This window comes from Excalfactoria chinensis, chromosome 5 (assembly GCF_039878825.1).
Source record: "Excalfactoria chinensis isolate bCotChi1 chromosome 5, bCotChi1.hap2, whole genome shotgun sequence".
NCBI classification, from domain to species: domain Eukaryota; kingdom Metazoa; phylum Chordata; class Aves; order Galliformes; family Phasianidae; genus Excalfactoria; species Excalfactoria chinensis.
The window spans coordinates 35369653-35396741 of NC_092829.1; the positions used below are offsets into that span (position 1 = coordinate 35369653).

Consider the following 27089-nt stretch of genomic DNA (forward strand, 5'->3'; position numbering starts at 1 on the left):
TAAATGAGGAAACACAAATCTGCTAATACAGATAAATAGCTTGCCGTACTTGAATTAGTTCATTACTTATAAATCAGATGACTGCTGTATTTTGTGGTGTGTAAAGTTCGGTGTCCTAAAATATCTATGAAAACAGAATGGCATGTAAAAGAAAATTGGAGAGTTGAGGGGAATTTTTATCCATTAAAATGTGTATATTTTGGCACAGTCTGTTAAAACTAAGGTACCTACTTCTTTATTGTATGTCAAAGTTAGTATTTCATTGGTCTTTCACAGTTTGTTTGTTTTTATTAGTTTTTTTTTTTTGTAGTAAAAGCATTGTAGAAAATAGTTCATTTTACGTTATGAAATAGTGATTCAAAGTGAATCTTTTTATTTCAATAACGATCACTTCAGACATTTTCTCTCTGATGTGACCCATTTGAAATGATATTCTGGCATATCTATTGCACAGTTGTCAAATCACCTGATCTCCCTCTCTCTCACGTGCAGCAAGGAAGGCTTTTAGCTCGGTTCTATGACTTTTTCAGCTTCTGAATACGGTACAGATATACTCCTATACCTGGAGTTTGCAAAAGCACCTGATTGCAAATAGAACTCCAGTTTTCTTATGGTCATTGTGTCATGCATTTTTGCATAACAATTACAAACTCGGCTTACTTATACGTCTGCTATTTTGTCTTGATTTTTTAACATCCAGCTAAGTTGTAAACAGGCTGGTGCTTAGTTTCTTGTTTATTTTAGATATTGTATGTTGCTTTGATGCCAGTCGGAGAAGGAAGATCCTACCTCTGACTTAGTTTCTGATATTTGCAGCTGTTATGGAATGATGTGCAGAAGCTGGTGGAAGAGAAGATTTGGTGAAGAACTTCAGCACCAGCAAGAATGAAAGGATCAAATACTAGCTAAAGGTTGCCTGTTTCTGCCCCTACCGCTCTGTTCCTCACCCAAGGTATTTAGATTATGGTGCCAGTTAGCAGCACTGTCCCCCAACAACATTTATATCTCACTGTTTTCTCCAGTTACTACCTCTGGCAAATGTCCGTTTCTAATAGTTAGTTGGTCAGTGCTTGTGGGCCTGAAGACCTCCATAAATACCTTCAAAAAACAGTTTCCGCCTGGCTTTGTATCCCAGGATACATTGCTGCTACTGTAACTTGTACTTTTATATTTCCTTTCTACAAAGCTTATTTCCCCTTCATTCTTTTACATGCATCTTTGTAATCACCGAACTACGGCTACAAAATTTTATGCAGTTGCGTTTCCAGCATTTCTTGTAATGGCAGTAAGAGTAGGTTGATGTTTCTATATGATTGTATATAATATATGTGCTGCCTAATTCACCTAAAATTTCATATGCTGCTAGTCGAAGACTTGTAGATACTTTTCAGTCTGTTGACTTGTTGTTTAAAGTACTGCTGATTGCATGTGTAGTAGTTTGCTTTTCAACTTTTATTGTGGTAACTGCAGAAGAGGCAGCTTGCACTTCATTCCCAGCAAGGCACTAAAACAAAAAGTGAAGAATTTGCATGTATGATTCTGATAAAGCTGGATTCAAATGCAAAACTGTGAAGGAAAGTAATATCCTGGGGGAGGGAGGAAACATCCCATTATTTAAAAAAAAAAACAACCCCGTGGTTAAGGGACTATATGTAGCATAAAGGATGTTATCTGCTGTTGGGTATTCTAAGTACCGTTGGAAAATAGGTCCTTTTTTTAAAGCACCTAATTACTGTGAGAAGTTCAGCTTGATATGAAGAAAAATGTCAGATAAAATTTGGAGAGCATTAGGTTATTTTAAAATTTGTGGCATTTGGAGAAAAAACAAAATCAGAAGTTAGATCTTAGTGGTTAACAGCTTGTCTGGAAGATTATCGAGTTCAGTAAACATTGCTGAATGCATTTTAACTGAGTCCTGCTAAAACACCTTGAGATATATTCTTCTGAGAAGTGACAGCTAATGTGGAGCTTGTATGTGGCTTAATCACAGCTTTTGTTTTGGAATCACATAATGGTTGGTCATGCTTAACACAGGGACTGTTGGTTAACATAAACCCTCAGCTGCTGGAGGAAGCTAACCAGCAGCGTGTTACATTCAGTCTTGTTCTGATTTCTTTCTCTCTTTAAGACCTGTAATGTACTTGGCTGTTCATCTTTCTAAGATTTTGGCATGTGGCTATGATGTAGGCTAAGACTGGCCTGCTTTGCTTTAGTGGTATTCTGCTGATTCCCAGAAGTATTTCTCACAGCTACAGGCATTAAGTTCAGTGTTTATTAGAAACATAGTAAGTTTTAGGTTTGGGGAAGAAAGCATGCATTTTTTGTTGTTATTAAGTCCAACCCAATTTCTTATGCAGACCAAAACTCAGTTATTTTTAAACTCTAGTAAATTGGTTTATTTTTGGTAAACATCTTTGATGCTTCAGTTTAAATTGGGTAAGTGGCAGGGAGTCCATTAATTCATTAAATCATGTTTCAATGGCTTGTTCCTTTAGCAATAGATATTTATAGGTGTAGGTTTTCCTTTCCCTTCCTCATAAGATCAGTTTGTTTAGATTTAACTCCTAGGCCTTAGATAACGCCTTTGTTTGTAAATGCAATCAACAACTTATCATCAGAAATCCTTTATTTTTTAATATAAAGTAATTGTATTTTGCTAACCTTTGTAGTCAGTTCTTTTACGGTATCACTTCCACAGATTTACACTCGCTTCTTGAAAGTAGGTTTTTACAAGAGCTTCCAGTTAATAATCAACTTATTACTTTGGAGGAAAATTATGCTTGATGTTTGAATTTTTAATGATTTGTTCTTGGCTGTGGCTATATTAGATTAGACTTGTATGGTGTTAATACAGTAAACAAACAAAAATAAATAAACCTTCCTTCTTATGTAGTTGACCTGTTCATTTAGTAAGATATATCTTAGAAAGGCATTGGGTTAGTTAATATAAGGCTAAGGTAATTTTTTTTACCTTGCTATATTTCTGGTTTATGTATTATTTTTATAGTTAAAAATAGATTGTAAAACCAAATAGTGCTTTATTCATTGCTTATTCAAATGATTCTATATAATTTTCTTGGAGGCGCCTGTTATTCTGACAATTCACTCTCTTCTCCCTCTGAAAAAAAAAAAAAAAAATCCCAGTTATTTTTTATGTAGATGTTTGAGAGAGAACCTTACAGGCATTTGGGAAGTAAGTTACATTTCTTTTTCTAAGATAGGATCCTCTCTTTTGCTTAAAATGGTATCAGTTGCTTACTGAAACTGCAGTAGCTGCCTAGGTGAAATGTTTAGATTGTTGATGTCCTGTCTACCTTTAAAAAGGTTTTACTGTGCTTAATTCTAAACTCCTCTTGAACTGTTTCAGGTTCAGTGTCCTATGCATACTTTCTCCTTAAAAATCTCACGCTGCTGGTATTTCCTCTTGCCAGGGAGTTTTCTGTGCTCAAATCAGAAATTATAGTATGTGAAGGCTTTGTTACTGAATAAATCTGCTCTTGTAATGAAATTCAAATGGGTGGTGAATTTTCCATCAAGAAAATGTTTAATTAGAGAATAATCTGATTGTATAAATAATCTGCTCGTCTCACACAAAATTATAAGGAAATATACAAAAGGGAAATCACACAGATTGCTTGGAGGAATCCACTGAGATATACAATTAGGTTTTTAAGGAAGCAGTAGTATAGCTGAAGGTATGGATGTAAGGATAAATATGACCTGTGATTATGTTTACTCACTTCTTATGATGCACGTAACTAGAAATTAAGATAGAAAAGAGGAGTAACTTTACACAATAATTAAGTATGCGTTTGGAATACTACAAAATGTGTGTCTGCATTCCAGAAAAAGCATTAGAAAAGGAAGTGGCTGAAGGTGTGAATTGACATTGACTCATGCTGCAAGGAAGAATATTAGACTGGAGAAGAACAAATATTTGTTCAATTCCTTATGGACTGCATCTGTTACCTATTTTAGGTAAAGATGTTGTGATATGACTGTCCCAAATATAATGGATTCTAATGGGAACTGGCTTACAAAGTAGATAACGGTTGTGATGATCAGAATAATGTGCAGGATGTATTTTACTTGTGATACTGGACTAGTGGAGTAGGCTTAAGTATAATTACGCCAAGTGGAAAGGATTAATAAGAACTTCTGTTTATAGGATGGGAGCTCATCAATTTGAAGAGATATAAGTGCAGAAAGATTTGGAGCTTTCATAACTGAGGACTGCTGAAGTAAAGCGGCCATGAAAAAGACAAATCCGGTCCTGGGATGCAGCAGACAGAGGAAGTCCAAGAGAGAAAAGCAAGTATTTGTTTCTTGCAAGATACTGGCAACATCTTACGTGCTGTGCTGTGTATGCAATTCTGATTCCATATGTTATGAAAAGACTTAATCTGAATGGGAGCTTGTCCAAGATATGGAAAATCTGTAAATCTCCTGTGGTGAAGTGCCTGTCCTATTTAAAGTAGCACATAAGTCTGAGAAAGGATATGGATGCTTTCTGTGGATGCGCTTTTGGGTACAGAAGAAGCACAGACTAAGCTCTCTAAACAGAATATATACTTGTGCAAGAAAACAACTACAAATTCACAATGTGTAGATTTAGTTTGAAAATTAAAGAAGGAAGATGAAACTTAATTAGTTAATGAAGAGGTTTCTCTGGCATGGTTACAAGAAATATCAAGATGTAGATTCTGATTGAAGAAATCTTTTCTAAGCCCATAATACTTGCTACCTATTTGCTTATTTGTATCAAACACTAGCATCATTGTAATCTTTAAATAATTATTTCTTTAGTTTCCAGTCCTTTGTCAGAGGCTGTGCCATCACATGTAGTCACACAGGAGTTAGAATTTGCAGTTCTTTGCCTAAGAGTAGAGCAATGTACTTAGAATAGTGTGCTTTCCTAAGGAGATAATTTAGTTGGTGAAACTGTGTATTAAGAGAAATTAACAGTGATGAGGGAGTTCAGTTTAGGTCACATGTGAAATGAATGTATCATGCTTTTTGAGTGTTTCATGTTTAGTGATCAAGTCAATGTTATACCACTTAATAGTGGAGTTTCATACTTCATATTGTGAAAAATAATTGTAGACCATGTATATGCCATTAAATATAATGGTGCATGTATTAGCTATAATGATGCAAGAGTTCTGCTTCATGAGTAGCTTGCTCTTTCTTTCTTTCTTTCTTTCTTTCTTTCTTTCTTTCTTTCTTTCTTTCTTTCTTTCTTTCTTTCTTTCTTTCTTTCTTTCTTTCTTTCTTTCTTTCTTTCTTTCTTTCTTTCTTTCTTTCTTTCTTTCTTTCTTTCTTTCTTTCTTTCTTTCTTTCTTTCTTTCTTTCTTTCTTTCTTTTCTTTCTTTCTTTTTTTTCTTTTCAGCTTATGTAAGTTACACATGAATAGAGTAGAGAGCTGAGACAAAAGTTTGCTTGCTTAGCTTGCTTAGAACCAAGCTTAAAATATCTTAAACTGTACATTGCCAAGAAAAACACAGTCCTTTTCTGAAGCCATTATTCTGACCAGCAAGCAAAAACAGGCAGGAAATCTCCACTCTCTCACTAAATTTGTTATTGAAAACATATTGGAAGTAGTAAGTTAACGAGGACCTTATTTAAATCATGGAAGTTTTTAATTTTAAGTATCACCTTGATCTGTAAATAACCACAAGACATTCTGGGTGCATAGTATAGATTTTTTCATTAATTAATCATTTTTGGTGTAACAAAACTACTTTGACTTGAATGCATATTTTTCTTCTGATGATGACTGTGGAGATACACATCAGTCTCTCATTTTTAACAGAAATAATTTTAATTAAGTTTGCATTCTCTTTACCATTTCCTTTAGTCATTTTGTAAACACTGCATTCGCTCCTGTGGAGTGGTGGTTTTTAGCAAAACCTTTCCTTTTAGTTTGACCACAAAACATTTTCTATGCTTATGGTGAATTGCGGCTTACATGTGTAGTATGAATGATTTGATTTTTTAAGGCAAATATTCTATCTTCTCTTTATTGGGGTCTAAATAAATTTGTGATGCTAACTGCTTTTCCTATGCTGTGCATTTAGCAGTAAATAAATTTTAATGTGACTTTTTCTTACAGCTTTAATTTCCAATCAATTGGTGCATTAATGAATGTGTATTCCTAATGATTTATAATAGCAAATACTTACCAAAACTTTTTTGTTTCATTAAATGCTGACACACTTCATAATTTAATTGCTCCTGCAGTTAATCCTGATTTGGCTCTAGGCTTGCTTTGCTTGCAGTAACAGTCCTCAATGAGCTCTGGGTATGGCCTGTATTGTTTTATGTAATGTGCACCCTTTTTATTTGGTCTCACACTTCTACTAAGTTGAAATAAAATGTGTATAAAGCTATCTTAGAGATCTGTAGAAGATGACATTATCTTAAAACATAGAATTCTGCCTTGCTTTCAAAGAAAGCAGGTCAGGTTATAATTTATACTGTCAAAAAAAGCATTAGATGGAAAGAACTCAGAGATGTGCTACAGATCTTTTCCATTTCCATCGCGCATGCCATCCTACTAGTTTGAAATGAAATTCTTGTGTCTCTTTCAAACTTATGCAAACAAAAACCTTCCCACAAAATAGCTATGGAAAATTTTCAGCATTTTAAATTAAAAATTCCTTTGATTCCTTTGATTTTTCCTACCTGGAAGTAATTGCTCAGTGCATATCCCTAGGATTGAACGAACTTGGAAGTTATTGGGAAATCTTTTCTCTAAACAAGAAATTGAAACAGCAGTAAAAGGTGAATGGGGGGAAAAGGAAATTAAGATGAAGGAATGATTACACAGAAGAGCTTAGTGAGAACATGGGTGTGGAGCATCTCAGAGAAAATTTGGTAGATTTACAGATGTGAGAATTGGAGATAAAGGTAAAGATGTAGAGAGAAGCTGTATTGTCTGAATTTTGGCTTTAATTTTAAACAGGCATTTCAGGAACTACAAGACAGGAAGATGGACAAAGGATTGTGTGTCTAGAAAGTGTTCCTTACAGTCTTTGCCATGCTTACAGTTGTTTAATTTGTGATACAGCTGCCCCTAGGCAAGAGTACTTGGCAATTGTAAAATATTTTGTTAGAATGGCTGATTGTTTAGTTGCAGGGTGTTATTTATGACAAGATAATGTAAAAGAGAATTTATAAAATAGAGAAAAAAATGAATGTGAAATTATAATTGAGTAAAAACTCTTTGGTGGTAATAAATGCAGCTATTAGGTTTACATGGAATTTTTAAGAAAAATATTTTAAGGTCTGAAATGACAGAACTGGTAAAAATTTCTGCTACATAAAGCAGTGTTTTATATGTATGAGTGTGTGTATACAGATATACATGTACTTGCATATATATGTACATATATATGTACTCTCTTATAAGAAGTTATGTTTCTTCTGGTCATTTAAAACCCAGAATTGTTTGCATTTTATGTGATTTGTTCTTCAACTCAGTGGAAAGTTAAAGTGCTTTTCTTTTCTGCTTGTCAGAAAGTAATAATGTTTTTGGCAATTGTCATGGTTTTGTAATGTTTTACTAAATATTAGTGATCACACTTTTAGCTTAATTGCAATCAAATATGTTGTTTGATATCAGAATTATAATTCTAGATTTTTTTAAAATTCTTTCCACAGAATATAATCCAAGAACGATACAATGTTAATTCTGTGTTCAACTCCATAAGGATCTTCACTAAGGAGTTGCAGTGAAACAAACACTGAGAATAATTTTTCTTCAGTACAATGTGGTGAAGTGGAGGAACTGAAACTGTCCACTTGTGTACAGGCTAAAGACTTAAAATGTGTGTTGCTTTGTGAACAGAAGCAGTTCTGGAGTGAACTGAGCATCTGAAAATGCGGCCATGGACTGGTTCCTGGCGTTGGATTATGCTCATCCTCTTTGCTTGGGGAACTTTACTCTTCTATATTGGTGGACACCTGGTACGAGACAGTGAGCATCCAGATCATTCTAGTCGTGAATTGTCCAAGATACTTGCTAAACTTGAGCGTTTAAAGCAACAAAATGAAGACTTAAGGAGGATGGCAGAATCTCTCAGGTAGGATCTGAAAATAAAATTATTCAGAAAATGATTATGTAGGATTAAAAAAAAAAATCAGATTTAAAGGTTGTTTTTTGTTTTTTTTTTAACTTCAAATTTAGCGTATTTAAAAATGTGGAAGTATTTGAGTCAGTGCTTTAAATGAAAATGCGCCAAAACATTTAAAGAAGTTAAATAATGTTGTACGTGTTGTTTTGCTTTAATTCAAAGCTATTATTTGTCTGAGTGCTGCTGCCACTATAACAGAGTGACTGACTCCTCACTGTCAGCTTCAAATAGCTGCAGTTGTTGTGATGTTTAAACCAATTAGAAAAGCTAGTGACTTTTGTGCATTTGTGTGCAGTAACTGAAAGCTTTTATTTTACAATTCTGAAAAGTTGTACAGCTTGTTGAAGATGTGTGAACTTGCTGAAGTTGAACTGGTTATCACTAATCTTTTTCTTTACTTTGCTGCTAAACCTGCAATGGTTCCTGTAGAATGGTGCGATCATTTCTGTTTTCCAAACTTTTTGTTGTATTAGAAATTGGAACTATTGTGGTTCAAAATGTTTTCTTTCTCCTTTACAGACAGAGAGCTCTTCACGTAGGTGGTATCTCATCTGATATCTCTGTATTGCTTTCCCAAAAACTTGTAAAGGAAGAATTTATTGGGGTAGGATGTGATGCCACGCTCAGATTGCATCTAGATTGCATGAACATTGCTGCACACAACCTGAAAAATCTTACTTAATTGAGGGGACAAGTGCAGAGGCTTTGTAGGAAACCAGAGAAGCAAAACTCAGTACAAGATTTTAGGGAATTGTAGAATGTTATTTAAAATACATGTAAGTGATTTTGTGATCTGAATTCAATTACTTTTCCACCACAATCACATTCAGGCACCAGGACATGTGTAGAAGTGCTCTAGATAGCTGGCAATAAATTCAGGGCCTTCAGCAATTAATTCAAGCTTGTCAGCAAACATTATGTCTTGGGATTTTTTTTTTCCTTCCTGGATAAGCAGGACATCTGGAGCCTAAAAACAGAGACTTAATATTCCACAAGCCTTGAGGAGGCACGCTGTACTTTGCTAGGGTTGATAATGTAAGGTCTATTACCAGGTTAAAGTGCTAATTAGAAAATAATTCAACAGCAGTGTTTTTCTGTAAATAAATTCCTGACCATATGTGGGGCCTGGTCTATGTAACATGTGGATTATAGTTTGCTCTGATTTGTATCAATAAAGCAATTAGTTTATTTCTAATCTAAGTGTGTTAGAGTAGAACATTCCTTCTCTATACTACAGGTAATTGCTGCATATTTCTGGGCTTAGACTAGATGATCTACTAGGATCATAACTGTATTCAATTCAGTGTTTATATGAATATGTTACTGAAGTGTTTCTGAGGCCTTTTGTCCTAGTGATTTTGTGGAACTGCAGAAGAATTTGAAACTCCAGCACAAGAAAATCTAAAATGACTTTAAAGGCCTATTTAATTAGCAGCACACATCCATGTACCTGGGGCTGGAAGGCATAGTTTTTTTTGAAGGAATTGATCAGAGATTGGTGAAGCAGTAGACTTTGAGGGAAGTGATGTAAGACAGTGGAAAGGCTTTCCATTATTTGTGTTGAACAAAATCCACAGTGTTTTCCTAGAAAATTCACAAATATGTTTGAAAGATGTTTACTGTTCAGCCCTCATCATTTATTAATCATAAATGTGATAAAGGATTTCAGTATCTTGCTTGTATGTTTGCCAGATAGAGCAAGTGATGATAAAAATAACAGTTGGCTTTAAAATAGCCTGCTCATGGTTTTATAGTGACATGGTTAGTTAACATGAGGTGGTTGCCAACAGTCAATGGTTTCAGTATGTATCCTGCAAGAGATTAATACTGCTGTGAACATATATCAAAGAAACAAAATCACCTCAACTTCAGAAAATGAATTAGAAGATTACTGTTGCTCTAGATGTAGAGTATATTGTGTCATGAAACAGTGTAAAGTATACTCACGAATTTAAACATGTTTCAATATTAATTCCTGCTCAAAGTCATTGGGAATTTAAACATAACAGGAATGCCTAGCCAGAAAACTGCAGTACTAAACAAACATCTGTTTAACTTCACAAGTAAACATATTTTGACATAATTAGATAAAATTTGTGGGTGGAGAAGATGCCCAAGTTAATTTATCTCAGTGGGCAAAGAAGCTTTGTGAATGGCAGAAAACTACCATAGTATCCAGCTCTGCCATTAATATCAGAGAGCTACAGCAAGGAGGAAAGGAACAGAAAGTGAATGTGATTACAAGAACTGTGTCATTGAAACAATTCCTCTTCTGAAATTAGAGAAAACTGGTATTTGATCATTAATTGCTTGGAGTCCTTAGTTGCATAGTCAAAATTTCTCATTGTGATGTGTTGTTCCTGTGGCTTCTTTGACTTCAACTTCAATTGATAAAAATGCTCAGTCATATGGGGGGGGGGGGGGGGGGGGGGTGGTGTTTGAAACTTCTGAGCCAGGCTGCGCTTAGTTACATTTAATTGTCCATGAAACCAAGTATATGGCAACAAAAGTGATCTTTCCGCTCTGGGATTTGAATGCTATATTGCTACCAATTGATGTATCAGGCTTTCATCCCCACAACCAAGAAAGCAGACCTTATGAACAGCTTAAGCATGTGCAGAACCAAGCACATGAGAGCTGTTATTTGTCATATACATGACAGAATTTGTTTAGCACTTTTTTGCTTTATGATACTTAACCATGGTAGGTTTTTTTTTCCATGTAGGGTATGCATGTAGGGTATGTGGAATGTGTGGGGAGTAGAATTAGGGAATTAGGGTTTGGGGAAGAGAAGAGGCTTTTTTTTTTTTCTTTCTTTCTTTTTTTTTTTTTTTTTTTCCCTAAAATGCGTGTGTTTGATTTCACAAAGAACATGATGGTTTCATCATTTTTATGTCTGTAATTTATTGCACATACTGTTTAAGAATGGTTCATATTTTTATAACACTTTTCCCCGAGTTTAAGTGAGATACATTAAAAAATAAAAATAATTAAAAAAAAGCCTTGAGCACGCAATGGTGTGACTTGGAAGAATCCAATCTTTTTGAAACTTGCCCGCATGTAAGGTGCTCTTTTACGACTGCAGTGCACTTTGCTATTGTGCTTCTGATGACTTCATGTATTGTTTCATTTCTACAGTGAATTAGGAAAACCGTAGGTGAGAAGTGATTGTTTTTTCTTTTGTCAGTGTGATCCCGTGTGAAAAGCTTACCTGTGGGCTATAAATAGGCATGGATCTATACTAGTGTTGTGAAAGAGAAATGAAATTAAAGGTGTTTTGTATTGCCTGAGCTTTTGAATTTACATGCATGATTATCATTGTGTAAAGAATTTTGGAGAATTACCATAATCTTTACATATTTATAAATAATACTGGTGTGAGCGAATCTGGATTTGTTTTAGAAGCAGCCTACATTCTTACCTGTACAAGACAGTAATAACATGAAGTTCTTATATACATTTTACTGTACATACAATCCAGTAGAATTGAAAGAGCTCTTTCAAGAACACTCTATAGATATCAGGTCTTGCAGGAAAAAGAGAAATCTTTACTACCATTTTTGTTATTGTGGAAAACATGCTAGAATGTAGAATAAATTGAAATATTGCATAATGTTTCATTGTTTGCCTGCGTTGCAATTTTGCCTGAAGTTTGAATTTACTAGTATGTTTATGATACGACTGCTGAAAGCTGTCATTGTTGCATATAAATGATAGAAGGCCTTTAGGAGGATGGGAGCTTAAAATGGTTACTTTGACAATTTCTGGTTTTTATAAATGGAAGCAGGAAAAGGTGCTTGTTTGCCATCATCTGTTCCTTAGACTTCATTTAAAAAGTATATTAATGGTTCATAGTATTCATGTACTCCTTTGTAAGATGCTGGGAAGGTGCTCACAGTTTTGTCTTTTGCTGTCAGTGGCATCCTTTCCTGGCATATTTGCATGACATTATAGGAACCATCATTTTCAGAGTTCTCTTCAGGGAAACAGATAATCTTGCTGAATGTGTTCATATTATGTTCATATTATTAATATGTCACACTTCATTTATATTTAGTAATATGTATTTATTCCCTAAAGCCTACTAAATATTACATATTGCAGAACCTGTGATTGTTGTAATAAATACAATAACCTATTTCTTATTTGAATGGGATCAAGTGCTATAAAGCGGAGCAGGAGTGAAAAAGGGCAAAATGTAATCAAACAAACAAAACTAAGAACCAGCAATTCTAGACATCATTTTTGTTTTTCTGAGTGTAGCTTCAGAGCAAAGAGATAGTGCTCTTCCAAGATGAAAGTACTATAATTGCTTCAGTGCAGTTGGAGCTGAGGCTGGGACAGAATCCAACCTCAGGATCAATTGATTATATGCAAATCTAATTAGTAGAGTACTTGTGTCCATTTTTCTGGGCAGTTTCTGGCTGCACTAAGCCTGCAGAACCTAATAAGTGTTGAAAGGCAACTGGATGCAAAGAACAGTTTTGATGCAATTCAAAATACTATTTTAAAATGTTATTTTAAAATATTATTTTCTATTAGATGCATTTAAATATTGCAAATTCAAGGCTGAGATAATCTCACAGGCCAAGGTGCGAGGAAGAAAATCATTCAGGTATATGCTGTGAATTTCTGCTCTTAATTGTTTTGTTGTTTTCTTTTTTTCTTCAATAATGAATTAAGGAAAGGGGCACATCTTCAGTGGATATAAATTAGCACTGCTGATTTAAATTGGCTGGGAATTCTTCTCACTGGAGGTAACCTTTAGTATTTCCTTTCAGTTTTATTTACTAGGGAGGTTTTATCTTAGAAGTATGAAATAACAACTTAAATTCCTATTGTTTGTCATCACTAATAATCAGTAAAGAAAATACTATCCTAATGTAGATAACATTATTTGTGAATCTTCCAGCACTATGCAAAGAGCTCAGAAAAGTGTAAATGAAAGAATGAGAAAATATTTGTGTGGGAACCGGAAGGTTATGGTCTGAACCTGTAATGGAGCAGCTTGTAAAGGGGTGTAGCCAGCCCTAGGAACACAGGTGCAAACAATTCAGCTCCCTTACCTCATTTAATGACTGGCAGGGAAGGATCTCTAATTGAAGATTCTCCCTGCGGGGGTTCCTAGTGAGCTGTGATCCTCTGAAAGGGGTAATCTACTCCTTTATGACCAAATTGTGATTGCTGATTTTCTTAAGTGATCTGAAACTGATTAAAAGTAACTATATTAGTAAGTAAAGTAAAAGTAACTGTATCCCCCTGTCATGGGGACAGGACTAGGGGAAATGGGCTGAAACTTCAGCATAGGAAGTTCCGCACGAATGTGCTCAAGAACTTCTTTACAGTGAGGGTGACGAAGCACTGGAACAGGCTGCCCAGGGGGGTGGTGGAGTCTCCTTCTCTGGAGATATTCAAGACCTGCCTGGACGCCAACCTGTGCAACGTGGTGTAGGGAGCCTGCTTTGGCAGGGGGGTTGGACTCGATCTCTAGAGGTCCCTTCCAACCCCTACAATTCTGTGATTCTGTGATTCTGTGATATCTGCTACTGCTTACAGAATTGGTGTGAGTTTTTGTCATCTGTCAGTTTTCCTTTTGTTGACTAATTATTGTAAACTTTTAATACTTGGAAATAGGAAAATCTTAGCATATTTTTAATAATTTCTGGTTAAAAAATCTTTATAATATTTTACAAATTATGGCAGTTAATTGAATGTCACTATATGACATTTTTGAGTCCTTCTTTTTGCTTTCAGAGGTTCAGGTTACAGATGGTTTATTTACCATCCATCCATAATATGAGAAAGTAAAATAAAAAGCCTTGGTGATATGCCTGCTGTGCGTTACACTTCATTCTTTTTTTTTTTTTTTATCTTGGAGTGCCGCTGGATTTGTTAAACAAGGGACGAAGCAGGAACTACTTTTCTATATAACCTAATCTCTCTGACATTCAAGGTTCTACAGTAATACATTTATGAGTTGGTTATGTAAAAGCATTACAGTTATGTTAAACTGGTAAGAAACAGCATGTGGAAATTACAACTTGTAAGTGGTGAGATGAATGCTTAAAATAAAACTGATGTATTATCGTGGCTGACTGTGTGAGTGAGTTATAAATCTATTTACTTTGTATTTATAACTTAATTTACAATGTTATCATAGCAATAAATGAAGGTTATGTGCTAGGTGCTTACTGACATTTTCATTATTATCATCATGAATGATCAGAATTCAGATAAACTTGTTTTAAATTCACTTCTCAAATTTTAAGGAGCAAGTCAGTTGTCAGGGCTCATTTTGGTAAGGAAAGTTATGTATATCTTTCTCAGTGAGAATTCTTGTTTGAAAGAATGTGTTATTTATAGGATTATTTGCACTGAAAACTATCTGAATAAATATCATGAACGTGGGAAAGGACCACAAACACTTTTTCCTCAAATGTTACCTTATCTTCAACTCAGTGTTATACTTGTAGAAGGCATTAACAAGAAAGCTGTGCTAATTTTTGATCGAACCTTTTCTTTAATTCTAAGACTGGAGGAAGACAGTAGTTCCGTGTCTAAGTAACAGATTAAGGAAAAAAAAAAAAAAGTTATCTTTGTTTTATCCTAAAGTGGTGGAATTTTTTAAAATCCAAAGAACTTGTTTAGGGTAATCCTTTCCTCCTCCATCCTTGCTCTTTTTGTCTTGCAATGGAAGCACTGTAAACATTTTCCCTGCTGTATGTCAGAGCAAGTTGAGTTTTAAATGGCATATGCTTTTCTTTTTTAATATCTTGATTGTATCAGATGATAACAGTTACTGTGCTTCATTCATATTATCCATTCTTCACTAAGATTTAATTGTTACCTTAGCAGACTGAATTTATGTCTGTAGGCTGTCTGAAGATTTCAAACTAGAACAATTTTATATCACATAGCTTACTTAATAAGTTCTAATTTAGGGAATGTGGCTTATGCAAAATAAGCTGTTTCATTTTTCCTTGAAAATTTACAGTAAATCTGTGGTGTCACAATCTAAATTGTGGTACCAAACGGATGGATTACAAACAGGTTTCAATCTTGCTGTTACAAAACATACTGCAGAAGCTGAAATTTTCAGTTTTTTATCTTTTTTTTTTAAGGTTGTCTTTTGCATGTATTGATACCATGTATTGATACAGTCCTGTACTATGACACCGTCACAGAATCAAAGTCACTAATTCACTTGTTTACATTGGAGGGGGGTATTTTGTGAGTACATGTGATTAAGCTTAGAATATTTTCTATAGTTATGTTAAGCTCACTCCTTCAGTGCAAAACAAAACAAATGAGAGGTTATTGATCACTCCGTTCTATTTACCACGGTAGAATGAATGGTAAGAGTTTTAATACGCGGACAAAATATCTCACACTGATTTAATTATGCCTATATTGCTTCTAATATGGAGTTTCAAGACTTTAGTTGTTTTTTTTTTTTGTGTGTGTGTGTTTTTTTTTTTGTGTGTGTGTGTGTGTGGTTGTTTTTTTTTTTGTTTGTTTGTTTTTTTAATTAAATTTCTGTTGGGCCACCTAGCCTTCTTTTATCTTTCTCTTCCCTCTCTCAGGGGAAAAAAGATAAGTAGGGGGGGGATCTCACTGCTGTGCTTCATGTAATACACCTTTCTCATACACACATTAAGTATTTATCCCTTTGAAATGTTTAGGTGAAAACAGACTTTATCATCTCCTGAATTTATGTTACTATTTCATTATCCAGTTCAGAGGTTAATGAAAGAATCTCTTTATGATCGTTCGCTATTTGGTGATAATGAGGAATCATCTTTGTGATTTCCAAGAATTGTGTTCTTTATTATTTTAGGGGTTTTCCTTCTTTTCCTACTCATCTTTTATGAAAGATGGGCACCAGCAATTGCGATAACTGCAGCCATGAAAAATTTTCAAATGGTGCATTGAAGAAGCTGCAGTCTTGTGCTGAGTCTAAAGAACAATACCCCAACACATTGAAATAGTGTTTATGTATGTAGGGCAATTAATTGAAAAATTGAGTTGCTGTGCAAGTCAGAACCTGAATCTTTTAAAGGCACATCCCTGATTTTGCCTTCACTTGTGTGTCTGTCAGTCCAACAAATGTCTTTGGTTATTCCTATCAGAGAAAGAGTTAAGTTGCTGCAAGTATTTCCTAAGAAAGAAAAAATGTCTTAAGGAAGGGCCTTGGATTGGTATTGTCTGCGAGAGAAAGTCTTGTAAATAGCATAGCTTAATGTTAGGTAGAATCTAGATGCTGCAGCTATGTTATACGTTGTTCTATGTCTTTGATGTTTTAATGTCTTTATGTTAATATACTTAATTTCTTCTAGTTAAAACAAAAAATCAAAGCCAAGAACAGCAAACCAACATGGAACAGAAGTCAAAGGAGAGATGAATTATTACACACAATCTAGCAAATATAACTTGTTTATAAATCGTATTTCTTTATTTTGTATGTTGTAGGATACCAGATGGACCCATTGATCAGGGACCAGCTGCAGGAAAAGTACATGCTTTAGAGGAGCAGCTTTTAAAGGCCAAAGAACAGATAGAAAACTATAAGAAGCAGACAGGAGATGGTTAGTAGATAAGCTTTCTTTTACTTGTTAAAATTTTCTTGGTATTCCATGTCACAAATGTTTTAATTTCTTAACAATTGCTGATGCTTTTTTTTTTTTTTTTTTTTTTTTTTTTTTTTTTTTTTTTTTTCCCCCTTCTTTGATTTTAATAGGAGGCCTTGGAAAAGACCATGAAATACTGAGGAGAAGGATTGAAAATGGGGCTAAAGAACTTTGGTTTTTCCTCCAGAGTGAATTAAAGAAGTTAAAAAATTTAGAAGGAAATGAACTGCAAAGACGCATAGATGAATTTCTGTCTGATTTGGGGCATCAGGAAAGGTATTTGTATTAGTTGCTTTTGCATGTGTAGTGGAAGAACTTAGGATTGATTTAAGTAAAATATTTATGTACTGCTTAAAAAATTATTTGGATAAGTTACTGGTATTTGGGCTAAAATAGCATGTCTGAAGCATGAAAACAAAACTATAATTTTATTTAGTGGGGGGGGGTGTAAATTATATATTCAGTTTATGTTACTACAGCTTACAGTGTAAATCTTTTTTGGGTTTTTAATTGAAAGATCTGGGCCGCAGATGCCTGTTGTTGCTTTTAACTTGGATCTATGTATGTGCATGTGTGCTGCTTTGGTTTAACCCTAGTAGGCAGATATCTCAGCACCGCACAGCCCCTTGCTCACTCTGCCAAGGTGGAATGGAGAGAATTGGAAAGATAAATGTGTAAGAACTTGTAGGTTGAGAGAAAATGGTTTTCTAGGTAAAGCAAAAGCTGCACATGAAAGCAAACGAAGCAAGGAATTAATTTACTACTTCCCCTCTGATGTTCAGACACTTGCATGAAAATCAGGTGTGGCCCATGTAGCAGTTTCTTGGAAAGACAAACCTCATCACCCTGAACATCCTCGCTTCCTCCTTCTTCACCCAAGCTTTTAGGGCTGACTCTGTGTGATATGGAATGTCTTTGAGTCTGGGTCAGCAGTCCTTGCTGTGTCACCTCCCAGCTCCTTGTGTATCCCCAGCTTTCTCACTGGCAGGGTAGCACAAGAAGTAGAGAAGTCCTTAACTCTGTGTAAGCACTACTCTGTAACAGCTAAAGTAGTTAACACTACTATTTTCATCAGAAATCCAAATCACGGAGTCATAAATTACGTTGATTACTACATAATTTTAATTAATTTAGAATTGTGCAAGGTCATTATTTCAGGACTAATTATCATTCTGAAGTCATTTTCCTTAAAAATGACCTTAAAAGCTTAATGAAGAATATATTAGAAATTATCGTTATTAAAGTATTCATTATTATGTTGTTGTGGATATTCTGGCCTCCATATTGTTGCAATACTTTTTGTATTATACTAACATTCACTGTGAGTTTTGTTCATTCTCAACAAATTTAATTCAGTAAGTGTTGCAAATTCAGTGAAACCTCTGTAAACCTATTATATTTAAAATGTTATCTTCCCAACAGGATTACAATGGCAATTTCTGTCTTGTTAGTAAACAGTCAGAAGAAAATTTTGGAATTAATTAAATATACTTCCTTAAACAAGTATCTCTCCCCAAAAAGCTGAGAGACCTGCATGTTTGAACATCAGTAGTAAAGCATGAGCCTTTGAAAATATTACTGTAGTAGAAGGAAAACCTGGTAAGAAACTTTTGGAAGTCATGTAAAATAATATTTAAACCAGTAGTTTAAAAATAATGCTTTTGATTATAAGTCTGGGCAAAGACTTGAGTTGATTTAATTTTATAATTTAATCTTTCAAACACTAAAATTTCGCAGATTGATGGTACTTAAAGGGATAAAGGACCATTCAATTATCTAGAGTTATTGTCTATATAAAATAGATCATTACGTTTCATCCAATTATTTCTCTGCTGAGTGCAATAATGTTTGTTTGAAGTAAAAGTAGAGCTTGGCTAAAGCAGAATTTCTTGAAGACCTCATATCTTCTGTTAAGCAGTCAACAAACAAGCAGATAAGCTACCAATTCCCTAGGCAGTTTGTTTCAGTAATTAACTCTGAAATATTTGTTCTGTTCCACAGTTATCTTCTTTTAGGCTTCTTAGACTTCAGGCCATTGATTCCTGACATACCTTTTAAACTGTATGCCAGAACTGGAGCAAATAGTATGTCAGAACTACTGAGATCCATAATGGAGACCAAATAACTTCTGTACACTACTGCTTTGTTTATATACCCTAGTTCATGTTAGGCTGTCACGACAGTTCAATCTTAAATTGTGTTGTGAATTGACTAGAATATTTTTGACCCTCTGTTACAGTTGGAAAGATTAATGTGGTGGAAAGGTGACGGAGGAGCGTAACAGCAAAGGAACTAGCACTGATGGAATGGGGTTACAAGGGAAAGAAAAAGTACTCTCCCATCTCCAAAGATCTCTGCTTGCAGGAAAGACTCCACAAGGGATTTATCTCAAATCAGAGATCCTTCCACACTGGCAGTCTGCCCTTAAATGGGGTCTGAGAGATATGCAGCCAGGCTCTACCCCTTCTGGTCACAAGGGGGACTGTGCTCCCAGGACTGACCAGGTCCTTTTCCCAGGTGCTGGATCAGTGGTTCAGGCCATGACTCAACTGTTACCATACACCCTGCCTCCCAGGATGAATTATTTTCTTATTCCTTTCTTTCCAGTACCAATGACTGTTAGTTCATGAAGTCAACATGAAAGTTACCTGTACTTTTGTCTGACAGCCTTATCTTCATTTCTGTCTTTACTTAAGGATGGATGTGAAGAAGCACATACTACTTTATGCTAAATATTGAAAATGTGCATTGTAGACCTCTGAAAGTTATTAGATGAATCCTTCTATGGAATCATAGAATCATAGAAAGGTTTGGATTGGAAGGGATATTTAAGATCATGTAGTTCCAGCCCCAGCTATAGGCAGGGACACCTCCCTTTGACCAGGTTGCTCAAAGCCCCATCCAGCCTGGCCTGGAATGCTTCCAAGGAGGGGGCACTTACAACCTCACTGAGCAGCCTATTGCAGTGTCTCACCACCATCACAGTAACACAGTAAAGAATTTCTTTTAATACCTAGTCTAAATCTACGCACTTCCAGTTTAAGACCACTTCCCCTCATCCTGTGGTTACACATACTTATAAAAAGTTCCTCCCCAGCTTTCCTGTAGGCCCCCTTCAGGTATTGAAAGGCTGCTATAAGCCTTCTCTTCTCCAAGCTGAAGAGCCCAAGCTTTCTCAGCCTGTCATCACAAGGGAGGTGCTACAGCCCTTTGATCATTTTTGTAGCCTTCCTCTCAACCTGCTTCAACTACCTCATGTCCTTTTTGAGTTGGGGACTCCAGCATTGGACACAATACTCCAGGTGGGGTCTTGGAAGAACAGAGTAGAGGGGCAGAATCACCTCCCTCAACCTTCTGGTTACTCTTGTCTTGATGCAACCCAATATGATTGCCCTTCTGGGCTCCCATCAATCAGCACTCCCAAATCCTTCTCCTAAGGTCTGCTCTCGAGACATTACTTGCCCAACCTGTATCTGTGCTTGAGATTGCTCCAGCTCAGAGTAGAACCTTGCACTTGGCCTTGGTGAACTTCACAAGGTTGACATGGGCCCACCTCTTAAGTCTCATGTTCAGGTCCCTCTGGATAGCATCTTTCCCTCTAGCAAGTCAACTGCACTGCTCAGCTTGGAAGTCTGAAACCACTGTGGTACTAGAAGAAGTTTGTATGTAAGATACAATCAATAACAATTGTACTTATTCTAAAAAAAAATGAATAATCAGAAGCAAAATGTCATGATGCCTGTTGAGTCTTAAAAGCAAATCCGTGCAGACATTCTATATGGTGAGGTTTTAAAAGAAGACTGAAGTTTTTAAGCAAAAATTGAAATCCAAGAAATTAGAGAGTGGCTCACTTTGCTTTTAAAATTGTATAGAGTGCTATTTCAAAATAGGAAAACCAAAAGAAACAGCGTAACAGAAAACATACATAAATGTTTTGGCTGTATTCAGCCTCTGTATTCTGTATTTGCAATGTTGACTTCGGGTACTGTAAAGATCTTGTGTTGCAGTACGCTCTTTTTTGTTGGCTCTAGTCCATACTATATTTGTTCTTTCATCTTTAAAGGTCAGTCTGATTCTTCCATTGTCATGTCAGTCTTTCTCAATAAGCTGCAGGAAGACTCCTAGCCTTCCCATGTGCGTGTCCTTTGGCCTGTGAGGAACTGCTGTCTCAGGGATTGTCTTTTCCCTTAGGATACCTGGTAGCCACCTAGACTCTTTTTCCCCACACACAGTCTGTCTAACATCTTCCCTGAAGATAAGCATAACTCTAGAATGAGTGAATCAAATGCTGTCATTCACTTTGAGAATCACAGGATTTGGGGTGTTTTGGTTATTGCCATGTTTGTTTGTTTTTTTCCTTTGGAAGTATGGGTGGACTTGTTGATTTGTTTTGGAATTTAAGAAGTTGCTGAATGTTCTTTTGTTGACCAAAGTAATGAAGAATGGTTATGTATGTATCTTAAGTAACTGAAATTTCATATGTTAAGTTGGCAGTATATAGACACATGAACTTGCAGATTTGTAATCCAAATTATGTTATGATATGAGAAAAATATTATTAATTTTGAGTACTTATGGTAGTTTTTAATTTCTTTGTCATCGGGGAAACTGATGTAGGTGTAGGAAATGATGAAGTAACAAGATAGCTGTTGAAGCAAAGTAGATATTTTGCTCATGAACAAGAAGATCTTATGTAATATGGAAGACTTGCTTTTGTAGAGATGGTAGACTTCAAGATGGTTTCTGTGACTCAAGCTAAGTAGGATTGGAGTTCCTCATTAAACTTAATGCTGTTATGCAAATGGTCTATTACTAACATGATAGTGCTTTTACAGTCTGATGCCTTAATCATTATTTCTTAGTTATGTCCTTGGATTGTGAAGATTTTTCTCCCTAAGGGTGCTGGTCTTGGTAGATGTTTTAGTCCAGTACTTCATTACTACTTCTACTGAAGAAACAATAGGGTCTGTTGCAAGTATATTATAGTTGCTAAAGGGAAGAGAGTCTTTGAGATTAGCTTCATTTTAACAATGGAAAGGCTTTTTGATATAGAGTTAATGAAAAAGAACAAGTTAAACTACTAGTTGTCATGATTGTATCCTGTGTTGTTTTTATGTTGTTTGCGAAGTGGTTGTTACCATATTTCATTCCTTCTCTTCCCCTTGAGCTTTTATCATGGCTTTTGTGGTAGCTGACCAAGCTTTGATAAATCGTGTTTGGCATACTTTCAATTTGATGACTCATCTTTTTGTCCTCTGAGTTTTTATTTATTGTGCTATGGTCCCTACTATGTTGATATGTGTGATTTTTGTCACATGACTAAGGTAAATGTCTAGCCCTTTATAATGTCTTAATCCATCTATTTGTTTGTTTTGTGACAATCAAATGCAGATGAAGCATAGATCCAGATTCTTTAATTCTTTTTTCTGCTTTCTAGGAGCAAAATAGTTTTAGGGCAACTCTAAGATATGAATTTGTAATAGAAAGCAAACATAGCAAAAACCCATTCATGCTGCTAATTAGAAATACAATGAAAGACCAAATGTGACTTAATAAATATCTGGAACTTCAGTATCTGAAGTCTTTCTGCCATCTTAACACCTGCAGTATCCTCTAATAATCCTCTTCAGACTCATCTTTTGTGTGTTTTCCTGTCTTGGGCCTATTGATCGCTGGTCCACCTACTATAGCTCTCTGTATGGAGACTAACCCTGGTCGTCGGTATTTGTCCGTATCTTTTCAAGTCTGTATTATAAAGCCAAAATGATGGTCTCTAATGCTCAAATGAACACAGCAGCTGTAAACCTAAAGAATGCATGTTTCCCAGCAAGAAAATTAAAGGAAGTCCCCATAATTCCAGTTATACTCCAGTTGACAGTACGCTATCGTGATTTTCTTATAACATCTGTGAATTTATTTTTTTTTTTTTTTTAGACCCTGGTATACTTCACAGTTTTATGAGAGTAAATTATATATATATATAATATGTATATATAAATAAAAGTTTCTGGGCATGTGATACCTCTTGCATGAGATCATAAGGTTAGGTTTTGTTGTTACATGACAATACTGACTTTCTGTAGATGATACTACATTCACAGAGCGTCTTCTCTAGTGTCCATGAGAATGATTCAGGATGATTTTTTATTTATAGCCCATCTCCTATGTAACACTATAGTTATTTATGGTTACGGAACATATGTTAAATGGAGAACACAGTCTTTCTTGATTGCCGTTTGAATTATGGGGTAGTATGAAGAAACTGTTTTTGAGGCAATAACTGAAATAACTTTCATTTTTCTTTGATTTAACACTCTTATGTTGTAATATTACAATTGTTTCCCATTGTTGTCTATAGGTCAATAATGACAGACTTGTACTACCTCAGTCAAACAGATGGAGCAGGAGATTGGCGAGAAAAAGAAGCCAAAGATCTAACAGATCTGGTACAGAGGAGAATAACTTACTTACAGGTAAAAAGAGTAGAGTATGTTTTTTAAATCAAGGGAAGCATTAAGAAATTTTTTGGTAGATTAGCTATATTTTTAATAGAATAATTACACTATAGATTGAAGTGAATGCTTACATATATACAGAATTCATACAAGAGAAGAAAACTTATGTCAAAAATTATTTTGTGTACATGGAAGAGCAGTATTTCACGTAAGAGAGGATAACAGGAAATTGCTGATCACAGTTCTAACTGTAACTGAGCAGAAGTGTATCAGATCTATGAGAAACTACAATCATCTATCTCTTTGCTTTTTATTCTCATTGCTCTGCTTTAAAAAACAAACATAGAAACCTGAAGGTGCCAACTCTTACCCTGCATGCCTCTGCACTAAGCTGGACGTAAGCTTTTTTGAGTCCTTCTGAAGATTAAAATATCTATTGTGTAATGTGATTGATGATCCCAAACTGAAATGTCTGAGGCTGTGCATTTTGAATGCAAGTTGATTTGTTTTGTAGTAATTATGTTTAAAAATACCTGTGTTGGTTTCAGGATTTTGAGGAGTGTAGTGCTGACTGTCAGTATGGAATGTAAAATCATCCATGGTCTGAAACTACAGATTTGCACTTCTACTAATTATGACTGTATATTTAAAAAATCAACTATCTCCTCATTTCCATAAACCAAAAACTTGATATGGAGCATTCTAATAAAATTTTTTCATGTTGAAGAATCATAGTACAGTATGGCTTTCTTGCTGGGATGTGTTTGACGGTGACAGCTGTATTATTTTGAGACATCTCCTTGGGAAATCATTTAGCTGAGTGATTGTGAATAGTGATGACTGGAGTTTCATTTGGATGGTATTATCATAAATTTGATTTAATGAGGCTACATTTAGCTTGTTCCTTGTAGTCTGAGCAGTACTTAAAAAACTAGGAGCTTATGTTTAAGCAAAAGACGGTATTTTCAGAGATGTTCATCATCAAGCCATTCAAAAGAATGTGTAATAGAAGTCAGATCTTTAAGTTGTCAGACAAGGGCTTCAATAATATATTGTATAGCATAATACTGTGTTTTAGAAGTGTGACAGAGCGAGCAAACAATTAGAAGAGTGGTATTTCATTTTCCTGCTCTTTTTAGAATTCATCTATTTCAGGAAGTTAGTGATATGACAGTGCCATCTCCTAGTAGCAGAACATGTTTTGCTTTCAATTTTAAAAATTCAAAATTGACATTTAGTTTAACTTTGGAGGTTAAAAATATAGGTTAGGTGAAAAACTTAGTCGACATCATCAATTATAATGGTCATAGTTTGCTAAAGTCGTACTATTTGAGGTGTTTGTGTGTGTATAAAATATATATATACAAAGAAAAAATTATTCTAGGATGCCTGAATTGCCCAATATTATTGTTGATTTAATGTGTAATTTTTTAATTTTATTTATTTTTTTCTCTTTCTACCTCTTCCTACAATAAAGTTAACATCAGTTTTTAATAAATGCACTTTAATGAAATAATAGCAACAAAGAGGCTCAGGGTGTTTTGCATATGTGTAAAGGGTTGTACTCTTCACAACTGTCTTAGTATGTATAAATTTGTATACTTCAATAATTCAAATCTAATACAATTCAACTTTTCCCAGTTATTCCAACCAGGAGAAACAAATGGTTGTTGTAAGATGCCATTTGTGTAGATAAATTTAACCTAGTTTGAAATAAAGACAAGATTCCAGCGTGGGGAAGAAAAAAAAAAAAAAAAACAACCCTAAATATTCTCCCTATATGCATTTATTTATTCATTTTCTTCAGTCCTGTGTGTCTGTGAACCCATGTCCAGGGAAAAGTGAGGCTTTCTTTAATTAGCAGACCTTGCAGTATTTCAGTCTTCTCGTGGTAGAGTCAGCATCCTTAGGTTTGTTTGAAAGCTTTCTGGCATTTATACCAGCTACATAGAATCCTGGTAATTTGCTTATTAAAGAAGAAAAATGTCACAAACGTTTATAGTTTCTGAGTAATGTTAAGAAATAGACTTAGGCACAATACATTCTAGCAGTCTTGTTTTGAAATCTTGAAGGTACAGTTAGATAATTGTCAAGGCAAACTTTTGAGAAAGACTGTATCCTTAAGCTTAACTGAGATATGTTTCTGGCCACGTGTGCTACCTGCTTGTTTGAATAGTTTAGCTGCAGTCAAGATTTTTGGTTATGTGTTCATAATGCTGAAACCTTGGCTATGCTGAGAGAAGTGAAAGATGGGAGCCAGGAAGTAGTCCTAAGACTGTTTCTACTTTACTCAAACAATGACAGGGGATGTTCCCAGGCACTGGAACATAGTACTCTATGTTCTTATTAAATTATTAGAACAGTGCTTAGCATACTTTTTACTCACATTAAGTAGTTTTCTCCCAAACAGTTCTTTGGTTGTGATTAACAGACAGCACAATACAATTTTATTTATCTATTATGTGTGTCTATCCTGTTTTCAGAGGTTTAGAGAGTTTAATAACAAGACCTATCTATTCTGCACCAGTCAGACTAATTATTAGGTACGTTTGGTTTTGTAGTATAGATATAGTCTGTATTTGAAATTATCATACTTCTAATAATTTTGATGATGGCCAGCAGGTTGACCATCATGGACAAGAAGTGCAATGGTATCCTGGGGTGCATTAAAAAGAGTGTTGTCAGTGGTTTTCCCCCTTTTTCTCTGCCCTCATGAGGCCATGTCTGGAGTACAGTACCCATTTGTGAGGTCCCCAGTTCAGGAACAACAGAGAACTTCTAGGGAGAGTCCAGTGAAGTGCTAAAAAAGGATTAGGGGCCCGAAGCATCTCCTTTGTGAGAAAAGGCTGAGACCTGGGACTGTTCAGCCTAGAGAAGACTGAGAGGGGATCTTATAAAAGTCCAAAGGATGAGTGTCATGTGAATGAGGCCAGGCTTAGTGACAGAACAAGGGGCAACAGGCACCAAATTGAACACAGAAAGTTTCATCTAAACATGAGGAAAAACCTTTTTTATTTTTAGAGTGGCAGAGCACTGGAACAGGCTGCTCAGGGTAGTTGTGGATTCTCCTTCTCTAAAAGTGTTTAAAACCCACTTGGATGTTTTCCTGTGTAACTACTAGGGAACCTGCTTTAGTAGCAGTGTCGGACTTCATGATCTTGAGGTCCAACCCCTGTGATTCTGTGATTTTAGTTGATTTTTACTTCTGTTGTTGTACGCCAATAATCTGAATGTAAAAATACAACAAACTAGTTTTGGAGTTACACTGCAATAAGAAAACACTATGGTTTTTCATTGTCCTTTATTGAGTTACAAATTTAGTGGACTGTGTTTTTGTTTTACTCACTTTACTCAGTCATTCATCAGGAATAAGAAACAATAAATGAACTCATGGTATAATTAATGTGCTAGAGACCGTTAAAGCTATTTAGTCTTTTGATTTACATGGAACATGTGTGACTGGAAACACGATCTGTTCTGTTCTCACTGTTCTTGCTGGTTATTCCATTTAAAAATTTAAAATTGCTGTTTGTTTAGAGGAAAAGTAAATCCCCATTCAGTGGTGTCCATTTCCCACTAGAAGTATAATTTCCATCAAAACTTTTTCCATGTTTTTCTATTTATTAGACTAATATGTTCCATGAGTTAGAACTCTCTCTTGCTTTTATTTATTTATTTATTATTTTTTCTTTCTTCTTTTGTTGCTGTTGTTTTAATTATATTGTTTTGTATGGTTTATTATTTTCTTATATAATTCATTTTTGCCTCAAAAAATGAAGGAAAATATAGTTGGATTTTAGATCAATTATTGCAGATACCCCATGAATATTCTCCAAACCCTGAACTGAAAATTCTGAGACTGAAACTTGCAG

General features: G+C 35.1%; 1 protein-coding gene across 4 annotated transcripts in view; it reads left to right on the plus strand.

Moving 5' to 3' along the window:
- FUT8 (fucosyltransferase 8) overlaps window positions 1–27089 on the plus strand; it is a 69358-nt gene that overhangs the window by 25670 nt on the left and 16599 nt on the right. For 3 of the 4 annotated variants that reach the window (XM_072337641.1, XM_072337643.1, XM_072337642.1), the window contains exons 3-7: window positions 4169–4311; window positions 7663–8084; window positions 16605–16720; window positions 16873–17038; window positions 23121–23235. In XM_072337641.1, coding sequence (XP_072193742.1) covers window positions 7882–8084; window positions 16605–16720; window positions 16873–17038; window positions 23121–23235 — 600 coding nt within the window. In that variant the 5' untranslated portion in view covers window positions 4169–4311; window positions 7663–7881. Of the gene's footprint in view, window positions 1–3962; window positions 3979–4168; window positions 4312–7662; window positions 8085–16604; window positions 16721–16872; window positions 17039–23120; window positions 23236–27089 lie in introns of those variants that run through there. The other variant, XM_072337644.1, reaches the window with a different exon arrangement.